Source organism: Molothrus ater, chromosome 1, assembly GCF_012460135.2.
Source record: "Molothrus ater isolate BHLD 08-10-18 breed brown headed cowbird chromosome 1, BPBGC_Mater_1.1, whole genome shotgun sequence".
NCBI classification, from domain to species: domain Eukaryota; kingdom Metazoa; phylum Chordata; class Aves; order Passeriformes; family Icteridae; genus Molothrus; species Molothrus ater.
In genome coordinates, this window is record NC_050478.2 from 92,887,166 (window position 1) to 92,913,081 (window position 25,916).

Genomic DNA, 25,916 nt, shown 5'->3' on the forward strand with positions numbered 1-25,916 from the left:
TTTTGTCTCTTGTCTTTACTCAGAGTTGTAGGAATACTTAAAACAATGCAGTACCTTCTACAGATACAATTCAGTGCAATAGGGTGCAATGCAAAAAAAGTTAAGAAGCAGAGCTTTCAGCTGCTTCAGTTGCCAAGCAATGACCCCTGCACCAGTAATTTGTTTTAGTATCACAAGAGGAAATTACTTGGTTTGCCTAAATTCCATCATGGCAACAGCAACAAATAGGCCTATTGATAAAGTTCAGTTTCATTTCCTGGCTGAGAATAAGTTTCAGTTTCTATTCTGCCTTACCATGGCAGCAGTTTCATTTCTTGACTATCAGCTGGAGAGTGTATAAAAAGATAGGCTGAGCAGTCCCTGAGCAGTGCCTGAGTGCTTCCCTGGAATTCTCACCAGCAGAAAGCAGCATGTCTGACCAGAACGTCCGCAACGCTGGCTTCACTCCCTCTGGGATCACAGGAGGATCCCTTGCTTCATCACTGATGTCCCAAGAAGCCAGAGCCTCTGGGGGAGGTGTGCCTTCTGGTGGCCCCACTTCTACTCTCCAGGAAATGGGTATGAGCAATTCTGTGTGTGACTCTGAGTGTTGTTTTGTGGTTCAATGCATAGGATCAGACAGCTGTTTATCCTTGAAAATAAGCTTGCCAAATAATCTCTTCTCTCCTACATTTCTGTATGGCACTGTAGAAAAAAGATCCCTCTATTTAACTGTGTGTTATGAGCAGGATGTTATTGAGGGTGTTTTCTGTGTGTGCACATACTATGTATGAATGAAAATATACATATGTGGTATTAATGAGGTTTTGGACAGTGTTTATTTGAGGTTTGTGCTCTTTCTCTATTCTGCCAGGAATCATCAAAAATATGAAGAGTCATGATAGCAACAAGCAATGATGCACTTATGCAAGAACATGATCTGTGTAGCTACATTTCATATTAATGATCAGATTTCCCTAGCTCTTTATTCACATCCATACAGGGAGAACTCCTGAAACTCTGTAGAGGAGAGAAATTAGTTGCAGTCCAAGAGATAAATTCATGAAGGGAATGTGTACATACCCTTGACATCTCCTATCTAAGTGCTAGAATAAGGCATAGCTGCCTTTCACATGAGCAAACCGTGCAGGCGTTTGCTGTTCTGCTGCTGGCTGGGAGCAGTCCCTGCCCAGACAACTCTTACCAACCTGGCACTTGTTTAACTCCTGATCCCGTGGGATTTGTGCACAAGGTATTCTCCCTGCCAGAGCTGCCTGTGTGACCTGATTCAGCAGGCATCCTCTGAACAGGCATGCCTCCACAGAAGAGAGTACCCCCTGCAATCCTGCTTTACCCAGCAGCTCAGTATTAGCTCTCTGACCTTGGATAAAGGCTTCCAAACCCCTTCTGCCCTTGGGGTCTCAGACCCACATGTCCCATGTGTCAGAGGATTGCCAGCCAGCAGACTGATCATAGGTGGGCATCTCTGCCACATTGGTCTACCACTGGTCTACTACTTCCACAATCAGCAGGTAGAAGATGGAGCTGAATGTGACTTCTCCAGCCATAAAATGGGTGGTTGACCAGGTGAACTGGCCAGGGTCCAGATTCAGGGCATCTTTTAATAGGCAAAAGTGTGTTAAGCTTGATTGAAAGGAAATAAGTTGGATTTTTTTTTTTTTAAGATATGATTTACATTGCCAATATTATTCATAGAGTGAGACCCTCTAGACAGTGAGTGAATAGGTGACATAAGGGTCATTCAGAGACATACTGCATGTGACTCCTGTGAGGCATTTTTTAATTTTCACATTGTATGATTTGAGTATAGGTTGCTGAATACAGTGTTTATTGAATATTCAGTAGGAAAGAGCTTAAGGAATAGTAGCAGCCAAGGGACAGAATATGAGAGAAAGTCAGGAGAGGAGGGGGATAGAGAGAGTGAAAAGCAGAGAGGAGAGCTGCTCTCAGGCACCACACTGCCTCAGCAGCAGAAATCCTGGTATGCAGGAGATGCCAGTTGCTCACTCTAGTGATAAGTTAGTCAGCTGCACAAGCTCCTTCTGTTACAGATGAGGGTGGTACAGCACACTCACTACCAGTGGCAAACTCTTCAGTGTAGATGCTCTATAGAGAGCATGAAGTTGCCAGCTCTAAACTAAAACACTGAAGATTTCTATCTCTCTGTGTGCTGAGAATTTTTATAAGAAACAGAAGCAAAATAAGCATTTAACTACACCTAGTTTTATTCTTGCAACCTCTGTGCTAGCTATGGACTTTCATGAAAAGCACCATTTTGGTGAAGAGAAGTCTGCATGACTCAAGGAAACCTTAGCCATGCCCACAGGAGATACTCCAAAAGAGCTTTTATCCATGTGGAAATGCTAGCTCTGTAACATTGCCAAGACAGGTGTGAGCTTTGGCTCCCTGCAGCAGGAGAGCTTGCCACACATTCTTTGCCTGATTGAGAGCTAGAAGGGCCTGATTTCATTTCCGCAGGTGCTCACTGAAATCTCTCCAAACACATCTTCTTAACCTTTTCATTCAGACTGTAACCCTTCCTCCCCCCAGAACAAACATGCTCCAAGGAGCGGCTGATTCTGCAGTGGGGCATGAGTATTGTTCAGTGTCACTTTACAGAAGATGTTATAACAAGCTCATCACCAAAATATTTGAGCATCCTCCAGGAAGGCTTTAAGCATTATCACTAACATTTGTCATCACTGATGATGCTTTGCTTCTCTCCCAGGAGAAGAAGAGTTTGCAAAGGAATGTTTTGCTTGGGGCTTATTTAGGCTGAGGTGAAGATATACATATTAATTGGCCACTGGCTACCACAACTTGTGGTACTTGAATTTTACAGGTATCTATTACAGGTTTATGTGAGGGAAAGTGAAGTGAAAGGAGCATGTTCATCACCTGGAACAGAAAGTGCAACAATTCCTAGTTTCTACAGAAGTTTGTTCCAAAGTCCTCAGGCAGCTCCAGAGAAAAGTGAAATTTCAGCAGAGGCAAATTGTGCTGAAATTATTTCAGAGATCCAGGTTTATCAAAAACAGTCTGTGCAAGAGCCATAAATTTTCTGAAGGCTCTGGGGTGTTCTGGGGCTCCCCAACAGTACTGATAATACCCTTTTCCCAAAGTGGCAGCTAAAAAGGAGCAGACTGACAGAACAAGTCAAGGGATCAGCAGTCACCTTGCATTTTGATACATTTGCTAGCCTTGAATTGTTTTAAAACACAGTAATTTGTAATTGTCCTGTAAGGTTCCTTCCTTTTTTTTTTTGTCAGTAACTTGTCCTTTGTAACTCTCCTAGGTGCCAGGGGCACAACCCACTCATCAGGTTATACCAGCAGTGGGATCTCTGGTGGATCCAGGGCCTCTGACACAATGTCCAAGGAGGCCACAGCTCATGGAGGTGGAGTTCCCAGGGGAGGCACAACTTCCACTGTCCAGTCCATCTGTAAGTGAGAGTCCTCTTGATAAAGATGAATTAACAAATGACTTCTGAGCAGTCAGCAATACTTCAGTTCATTTACTGTACATTTACTAGATGAATGGATGCAAGTAACAGGAGTGGCTGCTTTGTATTTGAAACAATATTTCTACTGTTTATTTCTTTAAATTTGGTGGGAAAATGAAACTGGGGAATTAGTGGAAATAACTTTGACACAAACTTGCAAAGGTATGAGTGGACAGCAGAGTCTGAAATCTGAAACACAATGACAGAAAAAAAAAGCCCAATGGACTTTTAGATTATGCTTTCATCAGCACCACAGAGGCAATTCAATAGTTCTTTTTCAATTACAAATTTAGGATTAAATCAAGGGCTCCACACTTGAACATGCAAAGCAGATATAGTGGGAAAAACCAGTGAACCATGAGAATGGAGTTATCAGACTGACAGACAGGAATCATTAGTCTGCTTCTTGGGGCCTTTAAGAACAGCTGAGCTTTGTTTCCTTGAAAGGAAATTCATTGGGTCAAAACCACAGGAATCTGCCTGCACTTACCAGCTCAAAGCAGAGAACAGAAATCTCCCTCATCACTCTGCCAGGTTAATGCAACCCAGACCAGATAAAACAAACCAAATTATGAGAGAGCCTAGTCTATATCTGACTGCATCAGTAAGGATGCTAATTGTGTTAGTAGGATCCTGTGGGGTTAGGAAGAGCCTTGGAGACAGGATTGAAGTTCTTAATTTCAAAAAGTGTCTTTCAAATAGTAACAGAGACCTATGATTTCTGACCTGGGAAGGTTTGTAGCCAATGCTTTTATGGTCTGTATAGTTTCCTGTTCTGCAACTTCACTTTTTATTGTCCTCACAATTTCTCTGCATTTCTCCTTAGCCATGGGTGGAAAAGGAGGAAGACGCTGAATAGAAGAAAAACATCAGTCCAAACCTGCAAACAGTTCATCCTTCACCATCAGCTTTGACAATTTCTCCCCTTCTATGATCTCCCTCTTATGAAAGTCAAAGCCTTCCACATGCACAAATAAAGTTTCTGTTAAAATGATGGATTCTTGCATAAATTAATGGGCACAGAGATGAGGTGCAGTTCTTTCCTTGATTAAATATTCTCTGAAGTACAGACAAACACAAGCCAATGGAAGTTAGGGTACTTGGACTGCAAGGCTGCCTTAGGAAAATCCTGGGTTTAGCAACACTAGGCTCTTCAACTGCAAGTAGCTTGCCATGTTTATTTTACAATAAGTAATTACAGTGCAAAAGTCACTCTGTTTTGAGAGAGAAACACAGAAACACTCAGTAAGGGGCAGTTCCCTCTAGATGTACTTCTAATAGGCTATCAAATTAAATTCTCCTTAACAAAGGAGACACATAAGCAAACCAAAACTGGTCCCAGGATTGATTTTTGTATACCTCTGGAGTTTTTAAGATCCCTTTCACAATAATTTCTAGTCCCAGTTTGCTTACAGCAAGGCGTCAGCTTTGTCCCAATCAGACTTGCAAATTTCTGATAGGTGTGAACAGGTAAGGAAGAGAGCCCATTTTCTGATGCTGGTCTCACTGTTGGGACTTTTTGCTGTTCCTCACACCTGACTCCTTCATATATGCTCATACAGTGGTGTGTCACCAAATACATGTAACATTGTGCATTCCATATGCAAATTCCCAAGTACAAATACCCCACACTTTCATCTTCCTTCTGTCTTTCTGGCTCCTCATCCTCCCTACTCTATCACCTCCCTCCCTCTGTATTTCAAACAAAACCACACAGCACAGCTTCTTCTTCCCTTTCTCCACTCCAAGATGGAAGGAGAGAATGTCACAACTTCAAGCCAGAAGTTTAGAGGTGCTGGATATGGGAGCTGCAGCCAGTGATCTTCTCCAGTTACTCCTGTCACTCTGCTTGAGCATTCCCATCTCAGCTGCATTTCTTCACAGCTGGGAAATGTGTTTGCTCCCATGCACCTTATGCTGTCAGATATGGACTTCTCCCTGCTTCCTGGGCACTCCCAGAATGCACACAAGAAGTCAGCGTTTGCCTCCTCCAATGTTGAAGCAAAGTTGAATTATATGTTCAGTGATTAAATGCTAGCATGGAGGAGAGACTAATGAGAGGAGAAGCAATCTTCACTTGCTGGGCTGCCCAAAGCATTAAAAGGCAACTGAAAAACAAGGGCTTCATTTCGTAGGCTAGAGCTGATGTCCTAACAAGGAGCTATCTTGGGCAAATGTTTAAATGTAACGAGGACTTGAATTCATAAAATCATAGAAAGATTAAATTTCAAAGAGACCTTGGTGTGAGGAGAATGAGGGCAGTTCTCTAATCTAAGCTTCTGTTAAAGAAGAGTTAACCTTAATGTTAGACTTGTTTACTTAGGACTTTGTCCCATCAAATTTTGAAAATCTTCCACAGGATCCAACCTATGCTTTCCTTCCTAGGTCTAATACAGCAGCCTGGGACTACTAAAATACAGCTGTGATTTACCAACAGATCTTTTTTCCCCTCTATGCCCTTAGCACTGGCATGATTTGAAGCCAGAAGGTCTACCCTGGCTTTTCCCATTCAGAAGTTTTTCTCCATGTGCAAGTGCCAAGTTGTGGTCCCAGAGAAAAGCAAGGGCCTTGATCCCCACAAGCTGACATTCAAACAACTGCTTAGCACTGATGATGATGATAAATGAGTCATAAGAATGAAACCAGCGTAAGAATGACAAGAAATAGTAGAAAAAGTCAAGTATATACATAACTCATCAGATAAACTGAAGCTGTATTATCCAAGAAACAATGTCAGACCATTTCATGGCAATTAAAGACCTTGTTTCTTATTCAAAGGGGGGAGATTTAGAAGTCAGTTTCAACTTTAATGTTGTCATTAGTTGACCTCAGGTATTTTTGTATTGTTAAAAAATGACTCACAATAATGAGAGCTGACAAAGGGTACTTATGCCTAGAAGAAGGAAACCAAAGCAAGGATGCTTAATCACTTATCATTTCACTTTTCAGCTTTTACGCAATTCTAGTGTTAAAAGTTTGAATTATTTTGCCATCTTTAGATCTTGTGTTGAGAAGTGGCCTAGACTGCTTTGACAAAGCAGGGAGAATTCTCAGCTGCATTCAAAATCCCTTCAGTGAGTCAGCTCTAATAGGTCTGCAGGAGAACAAAGGTACAAGCATCCCCCTGGAAGCCTTCCTCGCAGACTGCTTCAGCTAATTCCTCTGTGCAGAACTACAAATTAACTATTTACATATTTAACAGAATATAATTGGAAAGGTCAAAAAACAACAATTATTGCAATCTGAATCCTTCATGTCTCTCAATCAATCTTTGCACAACAAATAGACGGAAAGAGAGAGAAAGGAAAAGAGGCAGCAGCGTGTGATTAGCAGAGCAATAGCACTGGAGCAAGGCACTGCAGAGAGCACATAGCTCTCTGCACAGAAATCAATTTCTCCCAAGGGATGAGATCAATAGTTGTCTGACAGGACACTATGCAGGCAATTTAATAGCATTTTATCTAAATGAATCTATTCCTCCCCCCAACTGGCCTCACAGTTCATAAGAAGTCTCTCTTAGTAAAATAGATTTATTTATTTTTTATAATACAACAGGAAAGTATTTATTATTCTGAAGACACTGCCATTGTCTATTAAAAATCATTTATCCCTGTTAGTTACTCATTACCTACCACTCTTTCCCAACATCTTTATTCTAATTAGCTAACTCATGGACATAGCCCATAAAAATTACTTTCAGTTACTCTGGAAAATTTTTTCTTACCCCAAAACATTCTAAACTAAATAGCAGCCTTTCAGGAAAAATAAGCCCACATAGCAGGCAAACTCAGTTAACTCAAAGAAGTATTGGTACCTGAAATGACTTTTTTATGCAACAAAAAAGCTTATTTATTGAGGAATTATTTATATACAGAAATTGATTGTCCAGTGGATCTATTTTAATAGTACTTAATAAATAATAAAGTCAATCTGATCTTATTAGTGGATATCTGTGTGAAGTAAATGATAATGAATGAGAAACCCTAATAAGCATAATTTCAAGGATGGATCTTTGTCACTCTGGGAGTTGGGTATTGTGCCCCAAAGGCTCTTGTAAATCCAGCTGCAGTTCTTGCTCATCATTTAGAAGATTAGGGGCTGATAAGCGACAGTCAAGCCTTATTAGAACAGGCTAAGGCAACAGGAAACATTAATTGGGTAATTTAATGCACAAGGAGACATTAAATGCTGACATTGTGGTTCAGATGCTGTTTCCTCTATTGATTTCTTCACGTCTTGTTCTATGAAATTTTCACAAATTCTTGGTGGAGAGGGTGTAAGACAAAGCCTAAGTTTAAAAATACCAAAATACTTTTGTTATTTCCTGGGGCTTCCCTTTACTCCTTGTGTTAATGAAGGACCCATCAGTAGCTCCGGTCTGGCGAGCAGAAGAAATAAAACTACTCCCTTGTCCAAGGATTCTTCCAACAAAGGAGGGGAGAGATCCAAGGTCTAGTAGCTCTCTGCAATGAAATGCTCTCTCACCATCTCACTTGTTCTGGTTTTCTTCACAGTGTGTGCATAGAGCAGGAGCCCTGCAAATCTGGGAGGAAGCTCAGACACTCTTTTCTCCTAGAAAGCTGGGAGCCCTTAATAAAACCCTCTTTTCTTGCCCTGTTTGGGAGGAGATGTAGAAATAGTTGCTGGACTGATCTTCCTCTGGAATTAAGGAAGATGGTAGGAAGGTCCTGACATAGCTGTTTCTTCTCTGTCGAATGCCAGAATTAATCCACGTATGCGGGTCGATTTGCTCTGTTCCCTCAGTGATGGATATTGGTGGTCGGAACACCAAAATCTCTCAGTTACATACTAGGTCCTGATTTGGGTCCCATTTTAAGACTTCTTTCCTAAGGCACCTTTCCCACAGCTGAACAGAAATGAAAAGAAGTGATCTGACAGTGTAAAAAATTCAATATGGAAAGGGGGCAGCCTTTCCTTTACCTCACTGACCTAGGCACTCTTTGTTTCTCATTTCTAGTACTGCAGCTTGGGTGATCAAGGGTGATAATTCATGGACACTTTGTTTAAATAATTTACTTTTGCACAATTTAAATATTAAAATGCATTTTGAAGACATGAAAGCCTCATTAATTTCAAATAAACATTGTACATTATGCTCTGTTTAACAGCATTCAATCCCACTCCTTGTAGCCACTGTCTCTCCCTTCCACCCAGCAGCCTGGCACTATTCCTGCTGCCAGCAAGTTTCCCCATGTCCGTGGCACGGGCTGGGAGGCCACTGTGGGCACAGAATCCCTGCTCTTCAAGCTTCCTCAGGACTGACACATTTGAAATTGGTGTCTTCTTCACAGCTCTCCATGTCTTAAGGAAGCAAACAGCCTCTCTGACTTTATTTACCATCCCTAAAGTCATGGAAGCCTTGGTAGAAGAGGCAGGGTCCACCTACAGCCCAACAGATCCCCTCCAGCACTGCATTAATTGGTGCTCTAATTGCATCTCCTCGAGGATTGACCCAAACACAGTGATCCAAGACGGACCACGGGACCAGAAACCTTGAACAACACCAACACATTCCTTTCAAACCAAGGTGTCCAGTGGCTGGGTTACACAGGTCAGTCCCTCTCCTCTTCAGGGGAGGAAGTCCCCAACACTCTCTCTGTGGGCTCTCATTTCACTGAAGTACTAAGTGTTGTAACTGTTGTGAAAAGCAATAAAATGGTGCTGACTCCCCACAATGGTCTGTTTCCTGAGAACCCCACACATTAAAGAGACACACCTAATAATTCCCTTCTAATACATAATAATTTTAAAAAATCATCATTATTATTATAGTAATTAACATTAAACCATTCCCCATCCTTCTCTGTATCTCTTTGGGGTAAAGAGAGCATTGAAATATAACCTGGCTTTGTGCTCATCTAATATAAGTAATATTTTATGCAAGTTATCTTCTTTTTACCCATTTTTCAGTGGGTGTTGTTTGTGGTGTTTTTTAAGGAATACCTGGATATGAAAATAAATAAACACATACATTTTCCTCAATGTAATAAAATTCCAGAGAAAATATTGTTGCTAAAGAAATTACATATGCCACAAAAACAGTTCTTAAAATTCAGATGTTGCTTTTTGCAGTCTTTTGCTATTGGAATTTCCACCCAGCCAAGATTTTTACTGGCCAGTTTTCAGCTACCTCTGCAATTTATGTTTATACATAAACAGCTCTGATTTTAATTGCTATCAACTTCTTATACTTGATAGATGGTCTTAAACATTTTTTGCCTCCAGAGACTGCTTACTTTGCCAAGTATTGACACACTTTCAAGATTTATACTTCTCTGAGGAACAAAGTTTACAATAAAATGTAATGTATTCCGTGGCTGTGAATGGTAATGTTGCTAAACAGTCCAAAGATATTTCACAACTGATAGTTATTTTCCTCTCACATCCAGCACTGCCCTCCTTTAGTACTACTATAGATTAAGGCTTTTAAAGAAAAATCAGATCCCTAATTTGCCTAATTTAGTGTTTCAGAGATCCAATATGACTTAATTTATGTTTCCTCCCACTAGAGCCATTATTAGACTAATGATCATACTTTCATTTTTCCCAATAATTATTTTAACAGGCTAACTTTTGTGGAAGGGATTAATTCCCTTCTGGGATTGGAATAACCCCTTTCAGAGCTCAAATATCATACTGCAGCCGGAAAAGGAAGCAGTTACAGAACTGTAGACTCAATGTCAAAAATACAAGTAGTTACTAACTATTGGACAGACAAAACTCAGTAGATTATTGAAGTCACATCTAGATTAAAATATTTGGATTGGATCCAGTTTCCTGGTATCAATCATGGGTCACAATGCCCAGAGAAACCCCAGAGGGGAAGGAAGGGTTCTTAGAACTAATTCATCAGTTTGTACCATCTCCATGAAACTGCTGTGGCATTGCAGCAGAAGTAGCATCATCAGGCTCTAGCAGGAGCTCTCATAAAGTCAGCTGAAAAGATCTTCAGCACTGAAACAATTCACGGATGTTACTTTAGTGACAAAGATCACCTCTCAGCTTTCTAAGAGTAACTGACAAAGGAGAAGATTTCATTTTCTTGCCTTATTTCTTTCCCTGCCATTTAATCTCTTAAATGCAGTTTTTCATACTAATCAGTTTTGTAAATAGGTCGCACAGCTCCTTTGCACAGGCAAAAGAAAGACATCTCTGAGTTGCTCAAAGGTGAGCAAATATCCCAGCCATAAAAGGAAACACCCTCCAAGCTTTGCACCACCCATCTTCCTCACTGACCAGGGAATGGAAAGGATGCAGTCCAAGATGGTCTGTGATTTCCCTGGGAAAAGTGATGATGCAGCCTGTACTAGATGAATTTTTTGTGAAGTTTAGAATTTAAACATCCCAGCTCTTGGTGATACCACAATTCCACATTACTTGGCTTCTGTGCTCAAGATGAGACATTCCCCACATTTTTCATAAGAAATACCAAAAAGTCTAGGAATAGTTTATTTTGCCACAGTGACAATTTCTATAATTTCAAATTTCCCTGCCCTGGTTCTCCCCCTCCTACCCATCTTACAGGGGTTTTTCTAGAGCAAAGGATAGCTTAAACTGCAGACAGAATAAAAACTGAGGAAGGCATAAGAATAGAATTGCATAGAGACAAAAACAAGCAGTTGCTTAAGTCTGTTAATAACCAGATATAGTAACAATGAATGATAATGATCAGAAAACAGAAGACCAAACAAGGAAAATATTTTTTAAGATTTCAACCCTGTAGGAGAAAGAAATAGAGACAGAGATCAAATTTAGTATATGATTCAAAAAGCATGCAAGTGCTAACTCAAGCACTTACAATCTTACTTAAGCATTTATACACAAATGCTTAAGAAGTTCTTCATGTTCTGTCAGCAAGAAGTTAATTTTTACTTTGGCACAGTACTCTGTGTTGCAAAGACTTTTTTGCAAAAGCATTAGTGAATTTTCAGCAAAAATTTTATTAGGGAGTAAATTAACTCTAGAAACCTGTTTCAAGATATCTAACCAATAATTCTTCTGTAGTGCATTTTATTTACATTTTTTAGTGCTAGGATATAAATCTGAGGGTAATTTTGCACCAGTCCAATAGAGGACTTATGAAAGACAGTGGATGAGATAGTTCAGTTCTGATTATTCATGTTTATTTTATCTTTAGCATAAATAGATTATGAAAATAATGCTTTCCATGGCTGGTGCTTTTTTTGGTGAATTTTAAATTATATGTGGAATATTCTTAAGCGGAAAGATATTGAAAATATAAATGTTTTGTTATTTTTACTCCTCTTGGCTGCTGTGCTTAAAAATGGTATATACACAAAGAGGTTAATTGCATTGTGATTTTCAGATAATCTGTTTTTAAACTACTGACTTGGAAACTGTGAGATTAATAGCACTGAGAACATCTAAAGGTAATAGGATTACAATTTAATATTAACTAAGTGTTTCTTGAGGGTCTGCTGTAGCGGTGCCTCATCTCTGGGATCCACTAGAGTAATTAGTCTGTAGTGGCATACAGTGGTGATGCTTGATAATTGCAGCTTTCCCTGCCACAGTTAGGATTTTTCATTCACTGGCAAAGAGTTTTTATTTGCAATATCTTCATAAACCAGCACAGAGCAAGCTTGCAATGCTTTTGCCCTAAGATGCTGCTGATTAGGGAGAGACTGGTTCTCAAAAAGTCACACTTGAAGCACCAGTCACAGCTGACCAATGAAGTGAGGGGTTTGGAGGCTTTTCTCCTGTTGCTGGAGGAACAGGTTTTATCTGTAAACAGGGCAGTCAACGCTGGGCAAGCTGCTTAACGCTGAGGAAGGTGTTGTTCACATCAAGATCAGGAGTCTGATGCTGGAGTAAGGCTGAAGTACAGCTAGGCCAGCTGAGGACCTGCATGGAAGGATGGCAAAAAGACACTTTTTACCTGGCATCGCTTTCTCTGCTCTCCCAACAGGAAGATGCATTGTTATTACAGGGATGCCCAAGTCAGAAACAGAAACAATGCATAGTAAACTAACGTTTGATATTTACAGGGTCAGAGGGTTAAACAAGAAATGCTCAGAAGCAAAAGGTTATCTTATACTAAGTACTAATCCTTAGGAGCTCCATTCAACAAAGCCCTTCCAGGCATGACAGCCAGGCCCTGCCAACCCCTGAAGAGCAGTGAGCTCACCCTCCAGGCCACACAGAGGGACCTCTGCCCACACTTGGAGGACATGTTCATCTCCCTGCTTGTGTGCAGTGAGCCACATCTAGGAGAGCTTTGTATACTTGGTAGCAAAATGAAAACATTTAACTTAGAAAAGTAGGCTAGCAAAAAAACCCCCAAACTCCAAACCCATAATCATTTGAGGGGGGGATATTTTACTGATCTTAGTTTGCAGGATGTCCTCACAAAACATAAAACTTGAGAATTTTATGAGCCTCAAGATCTGCCTCCTGTAGAATGTTAGTAGGGTTTAAATGATGCTACTTGTGCATTCTGGAATCTGTTTCAGGTAATGAATAACTTCTGACTTTGATTACAAGGATCCATTCACCTAGAACATTCAGACCTACAAAGGAGTTCATGCGCTGCTGCCTCCACATAAAATGAGCATTATGGTCAGTATCAATCCCTCCCATACTTTCCTTCAGTTCAACTGTGTAGATTTCCAACTATTTTTACCAGTAATTTTTAATCCTCTGCTTGCTAGGAAATGTCTTTATACCAGTAGGAAAACTGCTAATTATGGAAAAAAGATAATGAAATACAAATAGTGAAAACCAATAATAAGCCCATCAATGTAATACACAGAAGATAAACAAAAAAAGGTCTAGTCACAATTTCTTTCAAATTCAAGATCTCTGCAGCTCAATGGTTCCCATTAGGTTAGCAGATATGAGCCTCCCTTGCACTCACAAAAGTCTGTGAGGCAGAAAGTTTTATTTGGGAGCACCTGAGTGCATGAGGAACCTGAAGAAACTCCACAGCCATTTAGCAGAGGAGGGACCTGAGATTTATCTGGTGGCACTGACACAGAAGTTTTTTTCACAGAGGCTCAAAATTTAAAGTAATTTAAGTCACATTCAAGTGAGTTAAAATTTCACCAAGATATTTTAAGTTGCTTATGTGACAAGAGCCACTGACTATCACCACTGTTTGATCCTGTGCTCCCTCCCTGGTGTATCCCAGGGTCTGTAGGTGATCACTGCCAAAATCAGCTTTAGTTGTGCTGCACTCATACACAGGCTTCCCTTGTTCAGAGTCCTTTGTTAGAAACTCAGTCCCACAGCATCAGAGACACCCAGAAGAAATGGAAAACAAATTGCCCAATATCAGTGAAACATTCAGTGAAAATGTGTGACCATCTGCCAAGAAACACCAGCAGAGGTGAGAAGGAAGGAAGAATGTGGACTTATGAGTGAAAAAGCAATGGCATTGGACCTTTGGACTGAAGGGGAAAGAACTCCTCACCAAGGGGCAGTCAATAAGCATCTCCTTCTGATAAAATACAGCACCTGAGCACAGAGTTCTCCTTGTAACCATGTCTTAACCACAGTGGGTCGTAGAGATGCTGGCCAGAAGGGACTTCCGAAGGTCATGTCCCACTCAAGGTGGAAGTTGAAGATGTTAGCTTTGCCCAGTCAAGTCTTGAAAACTTCAAAGGATGGAGAGACCTCAAAATATTTTCATGTCATGGCCACTGAATTAAACAGAATTTAGAAATTTAGATGCATACAAAATATGTGTTTGAAACAATAAGACTAAACAGATCTTCCACCATTGGTAAAAATAGTCACTGCTTTTTGAAGCTGTGATAAGTAAATAGGGGTATATCTGTATTACAGGAATATCAGCATATCTTGTAGAGACCAGCCAGCTCCTTCTGCCCTATGCCAGGCATAGAATCTTCTGTAGGTGCACTTGTGCATCTTCCTTACCCCTTGAAAGCAGCAGCAGACTAGTGACAGGGCAGCATCCATTACAGGACTAGAACATGTACCTGCAGTGCACAAAGAATTGTTTAATGGATCCCTTCTCATGATATTTGCAAAAGCAGGCAGGCAGGCATTCTCTTCATGTGGAGGGAGAGCAGCACAGCCCACCCAGGAGCTGTTTTTGACCATTGCTAGTAGTGGTTGCCTGCAGTGAGATAGCTAATGAAAGTATTAAACATTGATATATTTCAGTGTGCCAATTGACTGTGCATTTTAAATAGACTCTGGTATTCTCTCCTAGTGGAAAGATTTATTTTACTTTAAGAATATATAGGGCTGTGCTTTCAGTACTTTTTCTTTGTTTAACAAGCAGCTCTCTTGCTGAAAACCCAGTAGACCACAAAACCAGTCAGGGGCTTTTATCCAGGATGTCTGACCCATCGCCTGACAATAATTAGTTCAGGTTAATTACAGCAAATCTGTAGATTTGCAGCCTGAAATCATCTCATCCCCTAAGCTGAACCCTCCAGAGGTTTCTTTTATGAGCTCTGCATCCTAAGGGTGGACTTAAAGTAATGAATTTGTCTCTAATAAGATTCATAGGTTTGTTCCCTAAGCAATGGTGTCAATTATAGAATCTAACTCTGATGGCTTATTTTGCTGAAAATAGAGATATTGAGAGTTTTTAATGAAGCATAGAGGATTGTTAACGCTTTTGTTTAACTCTTTGCATTGTTGGAAAGCATAAAAATACAATTATGCAAAATATCATACCACTTTCTAAGTATTTCTGTGTGTGCCAATAGCTAATTTCCTTCTGCTCTATAATGGAAAAGGTTAATGTAATGACTCTGAGATTTCATTTGGAGATGTTCCAGAAGAGTGTCTGAGTATTTGCTGCACTTAATGGCAGGAAGTAATAAGTGAGGTTATGTATTGGTGAAAAATATTTCATGCACTGAGAAGATTAATACTGGAGAGATGCACATGGGGCACAAGCCTGAGGCTTCCTCCTCAATCCTGGCACAATATAATATGTCCATACTTGATACGTGCCCTTCTGTAGTTAGCTCTTAATCATTAACAAAGCAGACAGTAAATCTCTCGGGGTCGCGGTATCGGGAAAAGAGAGGGAACCAGATGTAGGATTCTCCGCTCTCCTGCAAATGAGTGGCAGACACCTCCACCTGGGAATGCCACACCAGATGGTACTGGTACCAGCAAGGTGTCTGCATGGCAAGATAATGCCATGAGAACCTTAAAGGCTTTGAGTCTACCCTGGCTATTCCAATATCTACACTAATTTTTGGGCATAGTTATCGTACTTAGAAAGATGAACCACTATGTCACAGCTTCGTTTCAGCATTTTATTGCACAAGACTGCTTACTTATGAAAAATTTAACATCATTGTATAAGAAAGATTTAGCCCTTTATTTCAAACTTTTAAAATTTACTTTTAATTGAGATCCTATTCCTGCTGTCTGAGTCAGTGCAAGCCACAAAATTAAGGTTTCAAGCTCGCAAGAAATAGCTTGAGTCATTGATTTTACTAATTCTAATAAGAAATTATTATTTTGCTTTTAATAGTGACTTTCTAAAAGGACATCTAGTGATAGGACATGGGAGAATGGCTTTAAACTAAAAGAGGGTGGGTTTAGATTAGATATGAGGGTGGTGAAACACTGGAACAGGTTGCTCAGAGAAGTTGTGGATGCCCCATCCCTGGAAATGTTCAGGTCCAGGCTGGATGGGGCTTTGAGCAACCTGGTCTAGTTGAATACGGCCCTGCCAGTGGCAGGGGGTTTGGACTGAGATATCCCTAAGGTCCCTTCCAACCCAAGCCATTCTGTGATTCTATTCCATGATTCTACGAAAGAAGAGACAATGTTCAAGGACCCTCTACACCACTGGAATAACATTTTTGAGGATGGAGCTGGAAGGGGTTAAACATGGCAGTAGTCAGCACTGGGAGGGTGGATATGTCTAAGGCAGTAACTGTTCACCTACAACAACTCCTAATAAAAGCACAATTTATTTCAACAAGGTGAATTGCTGGAAAATTTAAGCTACTGCTAGAAGACTGCTACAAGAGCTTGTTCTTCTTCCTGGCCAGGAGTAACACCAGCACGCCAAAGCAAGCCACTTTTTCAGGAAGGCTTTTAGATTTGCTGTGGTTTCTCTGCACTTTCAGCTGAGTTGGTCGAACTCAGAGGCTGTTGGGTCAGACTGGAGAGGCTGCCATGGTCTGGCTGACACAGGGAGTGGGGACTGAGGACTGTGTACCTCCTCGCCTTCCACATGTCCAGGAGTCCACTCAGTTCTCACATTTTGCTGACTGTTATGCTTAATCTTTCACTGATCTCCTCTCTGAAGGCTGCTTATCTAATGAAGTCTATTTCAGTGCACATTTGAAGCAATAAAGGTATCCATTAAGAAGAAAATTATTTAGAAAAGAAATGCACTGGAGATAGAAGATTAGAAAGAAAACTTTCTCTTGGTTAAGCACTGATCAGATGCTTCTAGCGACATTTTTTGGCTGGAAAAGGCTGGAGCACTGTATCAGATTTATATGTCAAGGCTCTGGATAGAATAATCTCTTCCTGTCCTTACCTTGACCTATAAGCTTTTTGTCCTATTTTTCCCTCTTTTTTCCCTATTTTCCCCTCACTCCCCTTGTCTTGATGAGGAGGGGGAGTGAGAGAGCAGCTTGGTGGGCACCTGATATCCAGCCAAACTCAAACCACTGCAAGTACCAAGATCTAAACTTTTAATGGAAAACTGACTGGATCTCATATTTCCCAACAAGGTCTGGGATTGTGTTTCTGGAGAAGGAAAATCAAAGAGCCCAAAAGGATTGATTCCTTGTCTCAAATGGCAATGCTTCAACATCAGCTGCAGTTCTCTGCTTCAGGGCAGGCATCTGAACCTACAAATTAGGTGTTGTACATGGGCATCCATGCTGCTGGAGGGAAGGGAGGGTCCACATTCCCCTATCTGTAAATCATGCTGCCCTCTTACTCATTCATGCAAATAAATAAAGAGAAGCTATCGAAGGCTGTTCCTGCAGCCTGGTGATTCCAACATTTCTCTTAAACACAACTTGATGGTACATATTACTGGGGGGAGATGAGGGTAGGAGGATCATATCAGGAAACTTTCTTCTGATGTTGAATGAAATAAAAGTTCTGCAAATGCTCACAACTGTCATAGAGAAAAAAGTTGTTTTTCAGGTGGCCTCATGGATTGAAAAGTGGTATTAATTACTTATAAGACTGCTTTGGCCATCTCTGAGAACATTTCCATTACAAAGTTATCGAGCAGTGGTTTAGGTAGGGGGGGCACACAGTGTGCTCCCTTCTGTTAAACCTGTTAACTCAACATTGAAACATATTTTGCCATACAACCCTTCCCGTGGAAAGACCACAGGAAAGCTCAGGTGTGCAGACCAGCCATTGTTCAATCCTGTCTTGCAGTCGGAACTCTCCTCACTTGGAACCTGTAACCTGTTAATTGCCTTCCCCTCATTTATATGATAAGTGGTTCATTTCCTTTATTGTGATTGAATCCCCTCCCTATATTACAAGAAAACTGGAGCTGCAGAGAGTGCTTGATTGGATTTCATTGCTGTAGGCCATTTCTTAAACAGGTTACAGGTTGACAAACATAGAAGGGGGATCAATATCCATTCTTTGCCTCATTGACAAGCTAATCTTTTCAGTAAACATTTCATCAGTACCTGCCATTTGTATACACACTTGCCTTGTGAGGATGGAGAAAGCTCTGCTTTATAAGGTTTAGGTAACTAATAAATGAAAAGACAAGAATATAAATTGGGCAAATCATTAAGATAGCATTTTTTGGAAAATGGCCTTTCATTGCCTGCAGAGTATAACCAAACACATTTCCAACCACTCTTAATTTTAATTAGGTTGCATTACACTCAGACCTGGTGTCAGGTCCTGTTTCTTTAACTCAGCCTGTACTGCTCTCTTGGAAAGGTCTGTCCCTCAGCCCAAAACCTCACACTTGCCAGAGCTGAAGATATTAAATGGGCTCACGGGAACTAAACTGTCTCTTTTTCAGGCATGTGGCCTTCCTGCTTTTTTCCTGCTTTTTCATTCCAGTGCAGATAAGAAGGGCTGCCACACTCAGTAAAGTGACATCCTTCTCTCTTATCAGAGGCAACAGGGCTCTATTTTGAGTTGGGATTGAAGTTGGGGCTCTACTAATCATTTAAAACCCATGAGTCATACTCCAAAAGAAAGCAAGAACGTTATGTTAAATGTGTTGGGAGACATTTTTTTGTTTGCTTTTGTGTCACATGTTGAAGCCTCCTTCCCCCACAATGATGTGGGCTAGAACTGGCATTGTCTCTGACATAAATAAGGGCCAAGAGAATAACTGTATTTAGGCTTCTCTTACAGTCTTGCGTATTAGAATTGCATGGCTGGATGACAAATGCTGCCAAAATTGGTGATGCTGGATCTCAGTCTAACCTAAGATGGAGTATGAACACATTCCCTGGAAGGTCTGGGGTGAAGGAAAGTGAACAGCAAACATGAAACTTTGCGTTGATGAGAAAATTAAGTAATTCTGATGTGGATTCTTTAGTAATAAGCTTATTACTACCTTGCTGTCTTTATTATGAAACAAAAAGTATATCTTAGTGATGCAAATAGGCTCTGAAGCATGGCAGGTAATTCAATTCTTTTACTAGCCCTTCCTCTGCTGCCAGGATCCAGAGCTACTACTGGCTGTGCTAGAGGACTGCACTATTTCCTCTTGCACTTCTGAAATGCCACCAGCAAAAGGATGTACACATGAAAAATGCTCCATTCCAGGCAGAAAAGCCTCCCTTCAGTGCTCACCAAGGCTAACAGAAGTGGATCTGCTGGGGCAACCAGATTGGTGCATGTGCTGCTTTAGCTGAGCTGTTTTGGATCCCAGCTACAGGACTTGATGTTACTCCAGCTTTAGACAATGTTGAGGGTTCTAAACCATCTCCATACAGAACTGAGTGGAGGCTAGGATGGGAGCTACTGGTCCTCTGCAGTCATGTCAATAGAGGTAGGATTCTGCACCAGCTCTGCTTACGGTGTTTGTTCCTTTGGACATCTTTAATTTGCCATCTTACGAAGTCCTGCACGCCAGAACAAGTCCCCTGCAATAATTTCAGAGGCAAACTGCTTCTTCAATTTCTCACTAACTTCCCTGTTTTCTTTCTTCTGTGACATAAAGAAACTCTTCAAAGTCACACAGTAACACTGTCCAGTCAAACACATATTGCAGAGTGTAACTTTGCTGGCACCATGGAAGTAATACTAGAAATATTTTGGTGCTGCATCTCTCTAGTGAAAAAGGAGGTGATACCACTACTCAGTGGCATCACTGAGTGTAAAGGCAGTGTAAAGGTCAGGGAAACACACACACATGTCTCCTTTTCTTCCTAAGGGAGTATTCCAGTCAGTATTATTTTTAAACCCATAGTAACTAAAAGCAACAAATCTTAGATGTCAATTCTATCATCTATGTAATAGTAGGGAGAACAAGTAAAAAGCAAGAGATGAGGTAATGTTCAGCAACCTGAGAAAGTATTTAATGTAACACTTTCCCAGCATATTGGATGCCCTCTTTTCTTTTATCAAGCTGGTCCATGTAGGCCTGAGAACTTTTGTTTTCTAGACTCTTCAGTTAGCAAAAGCAGTGTTAGGATACATCTTTTATTTGATGTGCAGACTAGAATAGAAATGTAATAGGAAAAAAAAAGCATCCCATACCCATAGGTTAATTGCTAGCAAATGTTGCTCAAGCAGTCCTGGGTATGTTGATTAATGGCCTCAGTGAGCAGCTGAAAAATAGCTGGGCTGCTGAAAGATCATTAGCAATTTTAACTCCTCAGCTATTGTGATGGGCATAGAAAAACAATTGCTAACATATATAATGCATTTTTCTGACTACAGCAGCACACTGAAACCAGTTATAGCAAGGAGAAACAATCACTGAGTTGTTCTTAATTCAATTTTATAGAAGTTTACAAGACAAAGAAAGAAAATAATTATTTTTCTTGCTTTTCCAAAGCTTTTGGACACCTCCTTGATAAACGCATGGGAGGTTTTATACATAAACACAAATACTCAGTTCTGCTCATTAAATCCTATTATTTGAAGGAGGAGAGGGACAGACATGCCATGTGAAAGGTACTGTGCCAGCAAGCAGACCCTGTTTTTACTTGTAAAGGCACAGCAGTATTAAGCAGAGCCTTGTGACAGCACTAAGCTGGCAGTCCAGGGGCTGAGGAAAAGAATGATGATCTTTCAAGCTGCCTCTGATCTTTGAAAGCTCTGAATACAACTGCTCCAGGAGACCATGATCCTTTTGGGAATTCATGACAACACTGCTCCTTACCCAGAGTGGCTGCAGACCCTGAGGGTGCCACAGTGCCAACTGAAGTTTTGGGGAGGAAATCTCTCAGCAATCAGAAAAGGGGAATTCAAAGCTCTTACAGACCACTCCTGGCCATTTACACCACATAAAACCAGGGCAAGGATCCCAACATCCTCCTTTGGATAGATGCCCAGCTTCACAAACACAGTCATAAATTGCCTCTTTCTACCTAAGTCCTCAGAAAAGAAGGAAACACCACCTTCAGGCTGACTCTTCTAGTGAGGCTTCTGCAGGCTAGAGTATGGCCCCACAAAGACCTGAAGCACTGCACAGGAGGCCAGGAAAGCAGGCAGCTGAGAAGAAAGCTCATAGAAACACGCCTGGATACATGCCAGTGAATACTGCTTTGCTCAGGAATAAAGCAGCCTCCAGAAATTATGATCAGATTCCTTGAAATGATGTGCCTTTCAGCTGACTGTGTGGTAGGCAGGGTGTCTTGATACACGGGTCTGTCCAAACCAGCTCTGTGCTGCTGAACGATGTTTCTAGCCCTTGACTCACTTCAGGCACAGCTAGGGCATCTCCTCTGTCTGCTCCACTGCATGAGCCAGACGTGCACAGAACCATCCTTTGGAGTCCTGCTGACATTTCTGTCAATCTTCCCATATTCTTTGAGCCACCTGCCCTTCCTTCAGCCCTAGGAATTTCACAGTGACCTCTGCCCACCAGATCATGTCCTTACTGAAGAGTAGCATAAGGATGGTACACTCTCACGAGCAGTCATCGCTGTCTCCTGGACTGTCCTTTGGGAAGCCCTGGTCTAAGATATAGGCACTGTACAAACCCTTTATGAAGCATCCCTACTGTTCAGAGCCCTCTCTTCCTGACATTTTTCTGTGCTAACCCAGACAAACTTGTGACACCTACTGTCAGAGACTCCATGATACATATTAGCACTCAAATCCCAGGAGGGGGAAATAAAACAATCCTGAACGACAAGAGAAAAAGGGTGGCAAGAAGCTGAAGGCTATAACTGGCTGATAATTAGACAAGTTCAATTGTAGCAGGCTCCTGGAAAGCTCATCAGGAACAATCCCTCACATGGTTTCAGAAAATATGCAACAGGAAATTACAGCCTGAAGGCACTGTGTTCACTAGCAATTCCCAACCAAGGAAAAGAGAGACGACACAAACCAAAATAATTGCATAAGACTCCCTGAGCTGTACATGCAAGCTCTGCACTTGTCAAGGAAAGTGGGCAAGCAGCCAAAAGGGACACAATATGTCACTAATTATCAAATACAGGAGAGAAATAGCCGGCTTGTTGGAGAAACAATTCATAGAAACAGATGAAAATAATATCTTTTATGATGGAAAAGACCTTTAAGACTATCAAATCCAGCCATGAATCCAGCACTGCTAATTCCACTAAACTGTGTCCCTAAACTCTGAATCTTTTAAATATCTCTAGGGATGGTGACTAAACACATTTCCCACAATTTAACTCTGTGTGGAGCAAGGCATTTGGTAAGGTATCTGTGGTGGAAGGGCAGGGGAAAATCCCTTCATGCTCCTTACACTTGGCATAACTTTTGTATTGAGGCTTCTAAGAGGACATTCAGCCAGTGCACAGCATGGACACAAAGCATGCCAGGCACTCTAAACTATTTGCTTTGGGTAAGAAACATAAAGGATAGGAGTTTGCCACTGTCATGAGGCAAATGAACCCTTCTTGTCAATCCCACAAAAAAGCCAACTCTCTGTTGCAGGGTTCTTCTCTATTTTGCAGAAAGCCTAACTCAATAGGGGGGAATGAAGAAAAGTGGAGGCAGAAGGAGCGGGAAAGCCATCTACATCCCCTATTGCAGCCTGGAAGGACACTGCTTTCCCTCACATGGGGGAAAGCACTCCAGGTCCAGCCAAGCTGCTCGGAAGCAGTGTTCCAGGTAGTGATTCCCTCCTCTGTGTTCTGCCACTGCCAACGCATCGACAGACACCCCCACCAGTACACAAACAGGTATCCAGCAGCACCTTCTCCCCGTGCCTAAGGCCAGAGAGGATGTTTAGCTACTGAGTCAGGACTACAAAACAACACTGAGAACTGTGTCAGCCGGGACACTTTAATAAACTCACGCTCTTTCTGAATTTCTATATTATTGCTTTGTTTTCTGGCAGCTTAATGTGAATTTTGGATGCAGGTGTGGGTGGACCTGCAGCTCCCGAGCCATAGCTACAGGTGCAGACTCTGGGCTCACCAAAAAAGCACAGAGTATGAATTCAAAAGGACAGAATAAAGTGTTCCCATCACTTTATCTCACTGTATATCTGGGTGGGCTCAGTTAAACCCCTTCCAAATCGCATTTTCAGTCAAATTCGTGCAGCACAGCTCCAGATCCCAGCCTGAGCTATTCCACCGGCCGCCGTGGGAATAGCAATCGTCGGCCGAGGCGGGATCCCAGCCGCAGGGGCGGTAGGATCCCAGCCGGAGCGGCGGTAGGATCCCAGCCTGAGGGCCGGTAGATCCGAGCCAGAGGGGCCCTAGGATCCCAGCCGGAGCGGCGGCGGAAGCCCAGCCTGAGGGCCGGTAGGAGCCCAGCCGGAGGAGTGGCAGGATCCCGGCCTGAGGAGTGGCAGGATCCCGACCTGAGGGGCGGCGGGAGCGCAGCCGGAAGGGCGGTAGGATCCCAGCCTGAGGGCCGGTAGTATCCCAGCCCGAGGGGCGGTGGGATCCCAGCCTGAGGGCCGGTAGGAGCCCAGCCGGAGGAGTGGCAGGATCCCGGCCTGAGGAGTGGCAGGATCCCGGCCTGAGGGGCGGCGGGAGCGCAGCCGGAAGGGCGGTAGTATCCCAGCCCGAGGGGCGGTGGGATCCCGGCCTGAGGGGCGGCTGGAGCGCAGCCGGGGCCGGGCGGGGCCGGGCGGGATGCGCGGGGCTCGGCTGCCCCCTGCGGGCCGCGCCGGGAACGGCGCCACGGCGGCGCCGGGACAGCGCCGGAGCGGGGCCGGTGTTCCAGCGCAGCGCGACCGGCGTGGCGCGGAGTGTAGTGCCGGGAAAGGTAAGCGGTCAAAAGCGGCGAACTTCGCACTGGACTAAGGGGATATCTGATCGTGGAATCAAGGAATGGTTCGGGCTGGGAGGAACCTTAAAGATCATCTAGTTACAAAGCTCCTCGCCAGCCCCATCCGGCCAGGCTTTGAGCACTTCCCAGGATGGGGATATGCATAGTTTCCCTGGACAACCTGTTGCAGTGCCTCACCATCCCCACAGTGGAGAATCTCTTCCTAATATCTAACCCACCTTCTGTCAGTTTAAAGCCATTCCCCCCATCACTGTGTGCCCTCGTAGAAAGCCCTTCTCCAGCTCTCATGCAGGTCCTTCTACACACTGGAAGGCTACGAAGCCTTACAGGAACCTTCTCTTCTTCAGGCTGAGCAGTCCCACCTCTCTCAGCCTGTCTTCACAGGAGAGGTGCTCCAGCTCCCTGATCATCTTCGCATCCCTCCTCTGAACTCAGCCCAACAGGCCCACATCCATTTTACACCAGAGGCGCCAGATGCTCCAGGGATGGGGATGTAGTACTCTGGGAGCAGGCAGAGGGTCTCCCCAGAGCAGAGCTGAGGGGCAGAATCCCCTCCCTTGCCCTGATGGCTACACTGCTTTGGATGCAGCCCAGGACAGCGTTGGCTTTGTGGATTGAGAGTGCCCATTGTCAGGTCATGATGAACTCCTAGTCAACCAACATCATCAATTCTCCTCAGGAAGAGGTTTTGTCCTTTTGGGAAGGTAAAGGAGGGAAGCTGGTAATTGAAAAGGTTTAATGCAGACCTCCTTTTTCAGCACCTTTTAAAGACCAATTCCTGTACTTCCCCCAATGCTCTGTCATTATTTAACCCAGAAGACTAGAAAATAAGCCTCAGACCAACAACAAGTATTCCTCCTCTTCCTCCTCCTCTTTCTCCTCCTCATGCTGCAAAAAGACCTTAGAAATCATCTGCAGGCCTCTAAAATTAGGTATTTTCTCAGTTTTGCCTATTCTTTGTTCCCAGGGCAAAAGTTACTTCTACCTCTAAAATTCTGTCTGAGGAACATCTTGTTTTGCTCTAACCTGACAGGAGATAACCTTTCTTTGCCACCTCCCAACTTCCACAACTCTCCAAGATATGCTAGAAAGTAGGGCAATACACCAACACAGAATCTTGTTAATAATGAGGGCTGGCAAGTCAAGGTTCAGTGTACAATTCCCAAAAATCACATGTCTTTTGAGTGAGTCACATCAGCAACGTTACCCTTCCCTTTGCATTTGGACTCCTACAGACACCATGCCTTGTTGCACAGCCAGAGTTCATTTGCAGAAGGTATCAGCATCATAATATTGGGTCATGAAGAAATAAATTAACAGTTTGGGATTTTTTAATTGTTACAGTCATACTTAAATGGACTCTTTGTGGAGTGCATGAAGCAAGCACTGAGGCAATCTGAGTGACTTTGTGTTTCTTCCATCTCCAGTTACTTCTGATGCTCCCTCAAAATGGTATGTCTAAAAACCTCCAAAAGTTCACTCGCGATTATAATTTTAAATAAAGATAAGTTAAGCTTTGGTTTTGTTTTGTTTTCTCTCTTTACCTACCTTCCCAATTCTCTCTGGACTTAAAATAAAACCTAGGTGGCAGCAGAGAAAGATTCTGACTTGACTCACTCAACTACAATATGTACAGTTTTGTATCAATCATTCAAGAAATTATAGGGCCAACAGCATGAAAGTCATTAGGAAAAAAACAGAGTATTTAATACTGCCAATTTCTTTAACATCATCTTTAACTTTACGTCAGTTGCAGCAAGCCTGTTATTTTTTATAGAAAGTTCTGTATTCATTCCCATCTCTCTTGTCAGCTGAGGGCTGAGGGGAGGAAGGCCCCAAGGCTGCATTTCCTGCAAAACACACACACCTGAGTGGGAGTCAAGTGGGTTTTCTTTACGACAACACGTCAGCTGAGAGAGGGAGCAGCAGAGTGAAACAAGGTACAAAGCAGGAGCTCGGAGAGAAGAGGTACAACTCTTCAGCCTCAACCCTTCCCTCAGTCTTTGTGTCAAGTGAGGATTTATCATCTGCTGCA

General features: G+C 42.4%; 1 protein-coding gene across 1 annotated transcript; it reads left to right on the top strand.

Annotated features, from left to right (window-relative positions):
* Positions 1–236: 236 nt before the first annotated feature.
* Positions 237–4,496, top strand: LOC118701674 (interferon alpha-inducible protein 27-like protein 2B). The gene is made up of 3 exons (XM_036406432.2): positions 237–558; positions 3,296–3,442; positions 4,329–4,496. The coding sequence occupies exons 1-3, from the start codon at positions 411–413 to the stop codon at positions 4,355–4,357; spliced, it is 324 nt and encodes a 107-aa protein (XP_036262325.1). The 5' UTR covers positions 237–410; the 3' UTR covers positions 4,358–4,496.
* Positions 4,497–25,916: the final 21,420 nt, after the last annotated feature.

Excerpts from the sequence above, each read along its gene's own strand:
- LOC118701674 (XM_036406432.2), top strand. The coding sequence starts at position 411 with ATGTCTGACCAGAACGTCCGCAACGCTGGCTTCACTCCCTCTGGGATC. Across the intron at positions 559-3,295 it reads TTCTACTCTCCAGGAAATGG|GTGCCAGGGGCACAACCCAC; the intron begins GTATGAGCAATT and ends TAACTCTCCTAG. Across the intron at positions 3,443-4,328 it reads TTCCACTGTCCAGTCCATCT|CCATGGGTGGAAAAGGAGGA; the intron begins GTAAGTGAGAGT and ends ATTTCTCCTTAG.